Source organism: Terrapene carolina, unplaced genomic scaffold (genome assembly GCF_002925995.2).
Source record: "Terrapene carolina triunguis isolate 2854851 unplaced genomic scaffold, T_m_triunguis-2.0 Scaffold42, whole genome shotgun sequence".
Taxonomy (NCBI): domain Eukaryota; kingdom Metazoa; phylum Chordata; order Testudines; family Emydidae; genus Terrapene; species Terrapene triunguis.
The window spans coordinates 44169721-44183081 of NW_020664393.1; the positions used below are offsets into that span (position 1 = coordinate 44169721).

A 13361-nucleotide genomic window follows, 5' to 3' on the forward strand; every position below is an offset into this window, starting at 1 on the left:
CAGGTGGAGTGGGGAGGCTCTCACAGAACCTGGCTGTACTGGCTTTCTGTGAGGAGGGAGTTCCTGCACACCAAAGAAATTCCCTGCTGGTGTTCTTTCCCCTATGGTTGTTGGGGAAGGAAGACAATGGATTGCCAGAGGTTCTATGAGAACATTTGAAAATTCAATTAAACAGTGTATAACTGAAACATGCTGTGTTTTGTAATTTAATGCATTCACTGTTCACAAATGTGTACTAATGTCTGTATTGGCTTCATATGAAACAATTAGTGAATATATTAGAAAAGCTTTTACTTTTAATGACCTATTGAATCCCCAGACCTTTAATATCTAATCATTAGAATTATTGCTAGATTTAAAATTTAGTAGAAAATGATTACTTCTTAGTTCCTTAGTTTTAACCTGCAAATCCTTTTTATTAAATCCTTTTATTAAGATTTAGAAACCTCCCACAAGCATTAGACAGCATTTTTTTTAAAGATTTATACTCTGAGACCTACTAGTGTGAAGTTAAAAATAAAACGGTAGTCTAAAATAATTTTCTGTTTTAGGTGTAACAATAAATGCTGGGATTATATTTGTTTTTACAATGCTTGAGCTACACATAAGAATCTAAGCACTGTAGTATACAACATGTCCTCAAATTTTTCCCAAACAAATATTTCATTAATCATAAGGCAATTTAATTCTAAGCTTCACAGTAATTCCGAGCTTCAGTATCTCTACGGTATGTAGGATTAAGGAAACCAGCTACACTGTTAGCAGAAGTGAGTTAAGTCTATTTGCTGAGGACTTCGTGTGAATGAGTTGCTGTATCCTCATAAAGTTCTGCGGGAGGCATAAAATTAGAAGTAAGGGCATGATAAGCAGAACCTTCATATTAATTTTTGAAATCTGACAAAATTAACTCTTTCTTTGCTGATTGCATAAATTACAGAATATGTACTATATAATGATTTACCATATAAATGTAGGACTCTTAGTATTCAGTGCAAGTAATTCAGAAAATGTGCCTATATTTTAGCTTTCAGTGTTAAAATGTGTTTCAGAGTAACACAAACTCTGTTAAGTTTATAGCTTTAAATAAACACTATAAAACAATGTAATTTATTGTTCGAACTTTGGTACTTACATTAGCTGACTAAACTTTGCATTAGGTGCTCAATTTGATACTTAATAACTGCATTAATGATTGACTGCAAGGTTATAGGTGCCTCAGAATGCCCAGTGATGGCATTTGAAAATTGGGCCCAAGGAGAAGATTGTTGTGTGAACATACAAAAGATTATTTGTCAAAAAATTAAGTTCAGGTATTGGTTAAAAACAAATGGGGTAAAAAGCAGCAGAAAAGTATTACAAAAAATGACATAATTTCATTTCTTCTTTTCCAGGTCAGAATTGTGGAGGTTTAGTACAGGGACCAAATGGTACAATAGAAAGTCCTGGATTTCCTCATGGTTATCCAAATTATGCCAACTGCACATGGATCATTATCACAGGCGAACGTAACCGGATACAACTGTCATTTCACACTTTTGCCCTCGAGGAAGATTTTGATATTTTGTCAATTTATGATGGACAGCCACAACAAGGCAATTTAAAAGTGAGGTAAAGTACACTCTTTTTTTATGTGTTGTATAGAAGGAATCCATATTCTGACATCATATTTACAGCTAAACTCCATTGATGTTTCAGTGTTGGATGAAGTGTGTTGTGAGGACCTGCTTTCTTATGCCTTCCTGTTATTGTTCCTAACGCATCCCACTTGGGGAAAAAATAAGTCGTACTAGCTAAAGAAACTAACCGAAGTTTCAGATCAGTGTGATGACAATTTGTGTAAAAAACACAATAGTTGCAGGATTTTGCTAGACTATACATTTTCCTCCAAATGTGTAGGATCCAGCACTTAAAAACTAACTTTGCTACAATTGCTGTTTTGTAGTGCTCTTTCCATATTCTCTTCAGATACATGATTTCTCAAGAGCTAAAAACAATTTCAAGTCAATATCCGTTTTTGTTTGTTTGTTTTTATTTCTTGTATCTCAGAGCTAAATTAAAATAAAAAAAAAAAAGGAATATGAGAGATATGAGTGCAATACCATTAACAGTTTTGACAAAGAGAATGTTCAGATTGTCTGATTGTTGATTCAGTCCAAAAAAGTTTAGAGCAGGAGAGATGGTGAAGGTATTGCACTGCTAGCAATCCTTGCGTGTCACATATGGGGTATGCATTCTTCAATATACCTAGTTTTTATTTTTAATACTTGTGTTACCTTATACCAAGGGAATAATGTTTCTTTTTCTGTCAAATACTTTAGTACTAATAAGCTAAAATGCATGTGGGGGGGGGGTTGCTCCAAGGTGTATGTATCTGTTAGAAGAAACTTCTTCAGAGATCAGTGTGGCTGCACAGGAGTAAGAGACATAAACTCTTCAGGTGCAATCCTGGCCTTGCTGAAATCAGTAGGAGTCTTGCCACTCACTTCCGTGAAGTCAGGATTTTGGCCCGGAATTTTAACAAGGGCTCAGATATTTGACTCTTCCTCTGACCTTGAGAAAGTCAGTTGACCTTTCTCCGCCTGAGTTTATCTAGTTATAAAATAGAGATGATACTAGTCAATGCATTTGGTATGGTATAATGATATACTAATTAATATCTGCAAAAGTGTTTTTGAAGGTGAAAGCAAGATTTGAGCAACAGATCTCTGTTGACATGTTCCATGTATTGTAACTTTAATTTATATTTGCCTTTGCTGTACTGAAGACATGCATGGGTACCCTTCATGTTTGTTACAAATAACAATTACATATTTCATGGAAAATTGTTTAGTAGATATTGGCAAATTATAATGTTCTTTTTTACTGATAGGGTGTAACAGAGAATTGGAACCTTTCGTTGAGAATATAGCTATTGATGTTTTTGCATACATTTCCAGATGGAAAATACAATGGTAGACTTTTGGATAATTAAGCTACATTAATCATCATACAGTCATTCCTCAGTTACAGATATGGAAACATATAACCTTCTCAAAGGATTTTAATAGCATCCAATTTTCACATAATTTTCTTTATTAAATCCATTTTGATACCCAAATTTTGGTTGTTGTAGGACTGAAACTACATACTCAGCAAGTTTAACATGTTGCCTAACAGCCTAAAGCGCTGGCTCTCAATGTTTCCAGATTACTGTACCCCTTTCAGGAGTCTGCTTTGTCTTGTGTACCCCCAAGTTTCACTTCACTTAAAAACTACTTGCTTACAAAATCAGACATAAAAATACAAAAGTGTCACAGCCCGCTGTTACTGAGCAGGAGCGGCACCAGGGTTTTTGCTGCCTTAGGCAGCAGCGCTCCTCCCCTGAGCATTCAGGGGGCCTGGGGTCTTCGGCAGCGGGGGTCCTTCTGCTCCGTGTCTTCGGGGCACTTCGGCAGCGGGTCCCGGAGTGAGTAAAGGACCCGCTGCCAAATTTCTGCCAAAGACCGGGAGCGGAAGGACCCCCCGCCACCGAATTTCCGCAGAGGGCGGCAAAATGCCGCCCCCCCAAATCCTGCCGCCCTAGTTGACCGCCTAGGGTCGCCTACTGGAAGCGCCAGCCCTGTTACTGAGAAACTGCTTAATTTCTCATTTTTACCATACAAGTATAAAATAAATTAATTGGAATATAGATATTGAACTGACAATGAAATTTTTCTTTGTACTAACTTGACTAGAGTTTTTTATGTAGCCTCTTGTAAAACTAGGCAAATATCTAGATGAGTTGATGTACTCCTCGGAAGACCTCTGCCCAAGGGTGCATGTACCCCTGGTTAAGAACCACTGGCCTAAAGGATAATTTTGTAAACTGATAGCAAAGCACAATCCTGTTGATAAATACTGAGTTTATAATAGTGACTGTTTGCTTTAAAAAAGAAGAAGCCAGTTGAAAAATGTTTCGGGATAATGTAGTGATGTACCATGTTGATGTACGCTGTGGAAAAAGCAGAGAGAATAAGTAGCTGTAATGTTTATATCTGTGAATGTGATTCTTACAATATCACATTTCCTAAAAATGTTTATTTAAAAGGATATAGGGAAAAATTCTGATCTGACATAAGATACCCATATGTAATTTATATGATTTATATGTAGACATAGGTTATTATAAGCCTATCTCCACATTATGAGCTAGAAGTGTCATTTCCCCTGCATTAATGAGTGGTCCAGAATACACCTCTACCCTGATATAACGCAACCCGCTATAACATGAATTCGGATGTAACACGGTAGAGCAGCGCTCTGGGCGGGCGGGGCTGTGCACTCCAGTGGATCAAAGCACGTTCGATATAACACGGTTTCATCTATAATGCGGTAAGATTTTTTGGCTCCCGAGGACAGCATTATATCGGGGTAGAGGTGTACTACCTGTGACAGCAGTGTTTTCAGTCCTCATTGTAGAATAGTATAATCTTAGTATAAAAAGTCAGATCAATAATGTCATGTTATAATAATATCACATGAGTCTGTTCTATACTATTGAAAAAACTCCTTCTAGCAAAGCATCAGTATTTCATTTTCAATTTATGATGAACTCTTCAAAACGCAACCAAATTCTAATTAATCTAGGGGAAAAACTAAAATGTATTGTTACTTCTTTGCATTTTATATTTTTGAAGAGTTGTTCATTTCTGATATGCAAACAAGTTCATTTCTTATATGCAAATTAACTAACAGCACTTAAGGCAGTACTGGAATTCAAATGTATGATACTTTTGTGGAGGATTGATATGAGTCAGTGGTGCATTGAGCCAATAAGAAAGTTATTACTTATAACTCACTTTCTATTGTTGATGCTACACTAAAAAATAGTTGTACTTTGTAGCTCAAAGTATCATAACTTATGTGGTAGCTGGAAATTTTTTGCAGTCTATTTCTTTGCACTATAGCTAGAACACCCTATGTAGCATAGGCACAGACTCCATGGGTACTCCAGGGCTGGAGCACCAACAGGGAAAAAATGGTGGGTGCTGAGCACCCACCGGCAGCCCCCTATCATCAGCATCCCCCCTCCCCCAGCGCCTCCTGCCCACTGTCAGGCTCCGCCAATCAGCACCTTCCCTTCCCTCCACGCACCTCCTGCCCACCGCAATCAGCTGTTTCGTGACGTGCAGGAGGCTGGGGGGAGGGGAAGAGCGAGGACATGGTGTGCTCAGGGGAGGGGGCAGAATGGGGCTGGAAGAGGTGGGGCTGGGTGGAGCGGAGGTGAGAAGGGGTGGGGCCGGGGTGGGGCCTTGAGGAAAGGGTTGGAGTGGGGATGGGCCATAGGGCAAAGCCGGGGGTTGAGCATCCCCCGGCACAATGGAAAGTCAGCACCTGTGGTATGTAGTAGTAGAAAGTAGCTTTTTTATAGAAATAAAGAGAAAAGTATCCGAAGAGACATAGAGAGTGGGATAAGTTCCAGCTACCAAGAAGGGCCAAGGCACCAATAGATGTGAACTGACAATATTGACCTAAAAACTAGTGCACCACTGACAGATACATTATCTTCTATGAACAAGAGAATTTAAAACAGACACTTAAGCAATTTTTACAGTTCAAATGTCATTTTAAGACCTATTATAATATTTACTTATCTTGTGCAACTGAAAAATGTGAAATGTCAGTTGCTCTAAGTGTAAGCTTGGGTTACACCATAACTTCTTTGATTCATATTTGCAAGTTTCACAAAGAGAGAGACAGGGATAATGGAACTGTCTGAATGGAGGCCTTTATTAGTGTGTAAGAGTGTGTGTTTGTGGAGACCTTATAACTTACGAATTATGTTAGTGTAGTGAACTGTGCCCATACCATATAATGCTGTTATAATTTCATTAGTGTGTGCAATTCACCCCATTTCAAAGTCAACATTTCTCCAAAAGTTACCACAGGATGGTCTAAGATAAACACAGTTGTTATATTGCCATATTTCAGATATCATAGTATGGTAACTATTACTAAATGTGGTTGCTACCTGGAGTTTTCTGAACCTGAAAGTATGGTAACTTCTATTCTCCCCTCTCCAGGCAGTTTTTGGAATAAATTGATGGGGACACAGCTTCTCTATCTGATAAATGATTGGCATACATTTCAGTGTTTTCACTCCCCCCCCCCCCCCCCCCCCCCTTTTTATTAGGTCTACGGCACACCTCTAAAATACTATAATAGTCTAGAGAAATCCAGATATAGTTGCCCAAAGTCTGAGATGGTGTTGAGTGGTCAGCAGCAGGTTTCTGGTGGGCAGCCTTCCACTTAACCGCTGGGGAGTGGGATGTCAGCCTCTGAGTTCATAGAAAACTTATCCAAACATCTCCAATTTACACACACTGACTTATCTTTTTATAGGTTGCTCAAAACAAAGCACATAACTTGCAAACTAACAACTTTCCTAACATCAGCAAGCAGCTCCTAGTCATGAGATCAGCAAAAACTCATAATCACGAACACCCAGATCCAAGGTCAAATATCCACATTTCCACTCATTCTCATGGTTCTTCCAATTTTACTTTCTATCCTTATCTGCAAAACTGCAGCTGCAGCTATTTCATATGCTTATGCAAAGCTCAAGTTATTCCTGACTACATGGTAATGGTGGCTTCCAGGTAATGGTGGCTAAGTGCACAAAATGGCTGTGGTTTTGTTAAATCAATGTATCTTGTAACATGGCTATTATTAAAAAGTAACTACTCTTTTTAACAAAAGAGAATCCATCCAATCCTCCGGGCACCTCTCACAATCTTTTAAAGATACACTAAAAACTAATAATTTTTAGTTGGTGTTCAGGGAAACTCAAATTGGTTATAAATTGATACAAAGTTGTTAATTACATACCTCACTACACTCTTTCATATGTAAATATCTAGTTTGTATCCATAAATGACCCTTTGTGTGTGTGAGTATATGGCAGATATTTGGGGTGCACTTGTTGGACCCATTTTTGAAAATGTGGTCCTAAACCTACATTTGTAATTATATAGATGTGGGTTTGTGATGTATTGTATCTTTCCTCTTTTATTATCTGATATGCTTTCTGCTGGTTGCTGAGCAACAATAAGTATACTGCTGTCCATATACAATATTGGCTGTTATCAGTTATCATTCAGTTTACTTAAAATAGATATTTTTGGTTCAACAGACTAGTCATAAAAATTCAGTAAGCTTATAATAAACAGATTCCTATAATTTTCTAACCAACATAAATGAAGCATACACTAGAACTTAGTACGTTGTTCTGCACTGTTTTCTGGAATCATTTGGAGATGATAGGGCTCAACCTTTCTTCCTGTAGAGGAAGAAGAAACAAATCTTCTTGCCTGTGGACACATGCTTCATTTGCCTTTGTTAATTCATTTTTCCTGTCTCCAGCAGGAAAAAAAAAGTCTCTTGATGTGCTTCTGTACTTCATTTCTTTCATATTGCGGCTGAGGCCTAATCCTGCTGTCTGTTTATGCAGGTAAAAATATCTCTGAAGTTAAGGTTTGGGCCTCTGGGGGTTATTAAGCTACTGTCTTTTATTTCATAAGCTCAGACTTGTGAGATGTCCAACCTTTTCCACAGTTTGAGTTCTCTTCACAAGTGTTTTGGAAAAGCATTTTTATCTTTGTTCTCTTTGAGGTTGAGGAAAGAAATTAATGATGATGAGACTAGTGACTTGCTCTCTCTTTCCAATGAGTTAGTTGCTGGGAAAAGCCTGTGAGAGGTAGAACTGTGTGATGTTCAACTTTTTTGCTACTTGGAATTTTGAATGCAAATTTTTTATCTTTCCACTGCAGATGAGTTTGCACAACCCAAATTCAAATCAGGAAAAGCAGTATTTTGAGTAATTTTGTTCAGATTTTTGAATATGTTGTACATCTCTAGAAAACTGTGAATTTACTATTAATACAGAATACTTCTACAACCTAGTATAGTAATCAGTGGCTATACAAATAGGAGAATGGGATGTTACAGGCAACCATTATGTAAAAGGGGAAAGATAAAATCAGACTGCTTTCTCCAAGCGTTCAAAAGTTAGGAAGACAAAATAAGGGGCTCTTTCATTCCTTGCCTAAGACTGGCACACAATAGAAATCCTTTAGTTTAGCAAGCACAAATATAGTAGGATTAATTCTGCTGCCAGTGTTTGCTTCTGGAAAAGCAGTGGGAGAAAATTGAACCATGACCACACCTACTCAACACCAGCTGGTAGAGCCCGCCAGCCAGTGGAAAGGGAATATACAGGTCTGTCGCATCTTACGCGCATTTAACATGTGCGATTTCAACTTTACGCGGTCAGCAAAAACAAAAACAAAACAAAAAAAAGAGAAAAACAACAGTTTTAATACTATATCTGTAGTGCGGGCGATTTCGTCCGCCATTGAACTCAATGAGGTTTTGGCTATATGCGGTTTTCGCTTTACGCGCTAATCGCAGAACGGAACCCCCGCGTAAGATGAGACAGATCTGTAGTACCCCTGATGCTATCTGGAGCGGCTACTCATATGCATAGAGATAAGATGTTCAGTCCTGTAAATTGCAACAGTTTCACCTCAAGTGAATGAGACAACGTGTTTTATTAATTTGAAGTCCTGAGCTTGCTAATTTTTTAGCAAACTTACATACTAAGAAGATTTAACATAAATTATATTAAATGTGAAAGAAAATAGTTCTTCTGCTCACTAAGAAAGTATTCTAACAAAAAAAGTTATGTCTACATGTCTAAAGCTGAAATTAAAGAATAATCAGTGATGAAAGAATATAACTACTCCATCCCTCCCAAAGAAAACTGGAGTATTCTTTGAATTGTAAGTGAATAAAAAATGTAAACCTACTTCACATGAAGAGAATTATTATTTCTTTGAAAAGCAATGCAGTATATTTTAAAATTACTTTTTGATAAATCAAAACGGTGTATGCAATTATAATGCAAAATGCTGTATCAGTTGCTTAAAGCTTTTTGTAAGTGTGGATGTTAAAGTCAGCATAATCTTGATTACTTTTTTCCTGAATGTTTTATTCTATGTTCTACCATATGCAATACTGGCAAAGGCTATGGATCAAAGTCTTCTGCTCAAACAAACAATTATTTCAGAATTCATGCTGCTAGCGGAAATCCAAAATCTGTGGGATTGTGTGGAAACTTTGTCACTGATTTCTGATATCTTCATTTAATTTACAGTGTACAGTAGTACGTTTAAAGCACACTAGCAGAATCGACATGGAGAAATTAATGAGCAGCACATTAGCACTTTAGAAATCACTGTCCCTCAGGGTGCTTTACCCCACCCTGTAGACAAACCCTGAGATTACAAACAATGATTTATTGTTTGAAAAATTGATGTTTATGGATAGTAATTTCTGATTAGATAATCATACACTTAGACTTTTGTATTATTAAAAGTTCTTTTAAATAAGAGGAAATAAACTCTGGTTATATCAATACGGATTATTTTAGCCACCAAGGTCACTACAAACCAGATCTGCATAAACAAGGACTACAGAAATTCTCATTTCTTTCAATAGGAGTATTGTATGAGTAAGGTCTGCAAGTCTGGGCCTGAAATTTCTTCTGCAAGGGAGGTTGCAATCCCCCAGTAGCAGAGGGGTTACAAGCAGGGGCGGATTAACAAATTTGCTGCCCCTAGGCTGTCAAAAAATTGCCGTCCTCTCCCCCCGCCCCCAGCTCACCTCCGCTGCCCCGCGGCAAGCCGGGGAGGGAGGGGGGAGAAGGGGAGTTGTGGCGCGCTCGGGGGATGGCGGCAGTGGAGCAGGGGTGACCTGGGGCAGGGAGTGGTTCCCTGCCCCCCCCCAAGAGTTACTCCCCATGCCTGCCGGCCTCAGCTCACCTCCGCTATCCCCCAAATGCACCGCTACTTGCTTCTCCCTCCCTCCCTCCCAGCGCTTTCGCGCGGCAAGCCTGGGAGGGAGGGGGGAGAAGGGGAGTTGCGGCGCGCTCGGGGGATGGCGGCGGTGGTGGAGCAGAGGTGAGCTGGGGCAGGCCAGGGAGCGGTTCCCGGCCCCTCGTTACTCCCCACGCCCGTGGGCCCTAGCTCACCTCTGCTCCGCCTCCTCCGAGCGCGCTGCAACTCGCTTCTCCCTTCCTCCCAGCGCGGCGCGCCTGGGGGAAGAGGCGGGCCGGGGATTTGGGGAAGGGGCGGGGTTGGGGAGGGGGCAAGAGCAAATTTGCCGGCCTAGGCCTAGGCCTTGTTGGCCTAGGCGATAATACACCGCTGGTTACAAGTGAGGTGATTATTGCAAGTTAGTATTGTATATTTATGTTAATGACACACCAGTGGTAGCACACTGAAATCATGGTGGCTGGCTTTTATTTTTATTGTTTTGTTATTTTTTAAAGTGAAGAACTTTTCTGGCTTAGCAAGAATGTTATGGTGTGCCCTGACCATTCACAGTAAAAATAGACACAAATCTAATTGACATTTACCATTCAAGTGTGTTGACAGAGTAATGGATACAGGGTTGTGGAGGTGGAAGTGGAGTTGTGCTGGCCACTTATGTAGTAGAAGAGCTTTTTGGCCAATGCAAAAATATGTCTCAGAAAACACTGCTGAGAGAACTTTGATAATGGGTGACATGCATCCCCAGTTAAGAGATATATACTAGCTGGCAGGGGACTGCTCATTTTCATTCTTAGGCAGATCATGCCGCTTCATGGCTGAAACAGGAGCTATCCACCCTGAATCAGATACTACAAGCAAAACCACTTTTGTCATAAAGCCATAAATGAACTAATAAAAATATTAAATGTAGGTACTCAGGGAGGCAGCCCTGGGACTACTACTTCAGGAAGGAGGATGACCTGACTAGAACTTGGAAGTTGCAAGGTGACCCTGGGAGGGGCACTAGGAAGCCTGAGACCAAAGAGTGAGTTAAAAGACTGTTTTCTGTTTATTTACTTTCATGTGGAAGAGAAAAAACCTACTTGAAAGAAATGTGGAGCAGCACTACATAGTTGGCCAATAGTCTGGGTGAGTGGGGGGAGGAGAAGCCCCTCCCAGTTGCATGTGGTACCAGAACTGGGATCTGGCCTGCCCATGGAATAGGAAATGATCTCTTGTTTGAGACAAAGCGGCAGCAGCAGAGGGCTTCAATATACTGGCCACGAAAGTAGCGACAGCAGACTCAGGCCTTACTTATTCAATTAATGGAGAATCAAGAGAAGCAGCAGGAAGCCCAGTTTGCAGCATCAACAGAGGTGTCAAGAAATCCACTTCCAACAGCAGGAGTGGCTGCAGAAATGATTGGTCCAAGGAGCACCAGGCAACACAATCAGTGATGGAACCCTTGGTTGGCTGGCCCTGCGCCTGGAGAAGTTTGGACCAGAAAATGATCGCTAGGCCTTTCTCCCTGTGTTAGAGAGGGTGGCAAAGAGAGTGACCTAGGAGGATTTGACATGGGTGACCTGAATAGCACCGTTCCTTACCAGTGATGCACAGGGAGCTTACTGAGTGGTAAGCAATGACCAGGAAAACTCCTATCCAGTAATGAAGGTAGCTATTTCAGACTGATTAGGGCTGACTCCTCGGGCATACAGACACTGGTTTCAGGTGGAACTGTTTCCTCCAGGGGCATAACAGCCCAGAAACTGAGATCTTGCAATGCAGTGGCTCTGCCCTGAGACCAGCTCAATAGAGAAGGTTATGGGCCAGATTATCTTGGAATAATTCCTAAAGATTCTACCTGTGGGAGTACAGAGCTGGGCAATGCGGTTTCAGCTGATCTCAGGTAGGGAAGCTGTGAAGCAAACTGAAGCCTTTTTTGAGGCTGAAGGAGAAGAGCAACCAGGGCAATATGACCAACTCCTGAGGGCTGAACAAGGGATGTCCCAGGGAAGCTGTCAAGGGGAAAAGACAATGAGAGGCCAAAACCTGGGGGGGGACACAGGAACTACAAGGGGCCATGTAGCTCCACAGTTTAGCAGAAACACTTGGATGGGATGGACCAAGTGGCCCCATCACATGCTTCCAGTGTGGCCAGGCCATGCACATTAAATAGAGTTGTCTGATTATGGAATGTCACTACATAGGCTGTTACTACAGCAGGACCAGGTGGTGGGGGTCCACTCAGAATTCAGGGGGGCAGGCTGTGGTTAGTACCAGTAGATTGGGAAGAAGAGTGGATAAGGGACATGTAGACTAGGGTTATGTGTGCACTCTTGACAGGGAAGATTGGACAAGGATAAATAACAGACCAGCATCTCCCAATACAGGTCTCATGTATCCATGGAGAGATCCACGTCTACCCCAGAGCCAAAGTTGACCTGGAGGTTCAGGGTCAGAGAGCTCGACTACGTATCAAGGTAATCAAGAATCTGCCTTGGCCAACAGTTCCTAGGAGTCACTGGGTAGGTTTCTCAACCCTCATAAAGCAGAGACTAGAACAACCCAGAACTAAGGAGGCTAGGGGTTGACTAGAAAAGGAAGTAAGAAGGGTAGGGGTCATAGTAAAGATGGCAAAGGGAGGCTGAGAGGGAGATCATGACTATCTCCAAGGACTAAGAGATCATCTTAGCAAGTATCAAGAAGAATTGGATGATGTAAGCAGCTCATGAGGAGGGAGGGATTATCAAACACCTACTGGCTTTAGAAGAAGAGTTAGCCTGGGTTTGGGTGGAGATTGAGAAAGAGAAGCAACAATGCTTGATCCTGCCAAAAGAATTGGCTCAGACCCAAATAGGGAAAAGTACCATGGAATGGAAGCCATCAGAGACTGAAACTGAGTCTCAAAGTAAGCCAGCTACTGTGGGAGACAAGACAGAGTCCCAGTCTCAGCAGGGTACTGTGAGACCCAAATTGAGTCTCAAACCTGTGGGGACCCAACTAAATTCCCCATTATACAAGTTAGCGTGGGGATTCAGATGGGATCATACCAACAAATAGAGGCCAACATGAGGGGTCTGCCATGGACATAAGGCTCTGGTATAGGGCAGGATATAGCGAGTACCAGTCTTATAGCTCCCACCCTTCAGACCGGGGAGCTTACAAAGTGATTGGAAGCACCAGAATGTGAGTTACAGAACCTCAAGCACAAGAGAGAACAACTCATGACAGATCTTCATCTCACTGAGGAGGAAGGAGAACACCTACTCTTCACTTTCCATGAATTTGAGACTAAAGTATAAACTATGTGCAGAGATTGAAAAGCCTATGTAGGTAGGAAACTCAACGTCTAGGTGTAGAAGGTTAGACTGTATGTTGACTGTGCCAGCTGAGGCTAGATGCATGACCGTAACCCCATTGTATAAGACTTTGGGAAACTGGGACTAAGGGTTTTGCATTAGGGACCGTGTTAGGAGTCATGGGACTGAAAAAAAACCCTCAGTGATGGGGCAGTATTTATGTGAAATGCTG

General features: G+C 41.0%; 1 protein-coding gene across 1 annotated transcript in view; it reads left to right on the forward strand.

Moving 5' to 3' along the window:
- The first annotated feature begins 633 nt into the window (after positions 1-633).
- Positions 634-13361, forward strand: part of CSMD1 (CUB and Sushi multiple domains 1) — a 1543069-nt gene continuing 1530341 nt past the window's right edge. Inside the window, exons 1-2 of the mRNA XM_029912248.1 lie at positions 634-727; positions 1392-1608. Coding sequence (XP_029768108.1) covers positions 634-727; positions 1392-1608 — 311 coding nt within the window. The remainder of the gene's footprint in view (positions 728-1391; positions 1609-13361) is intronic.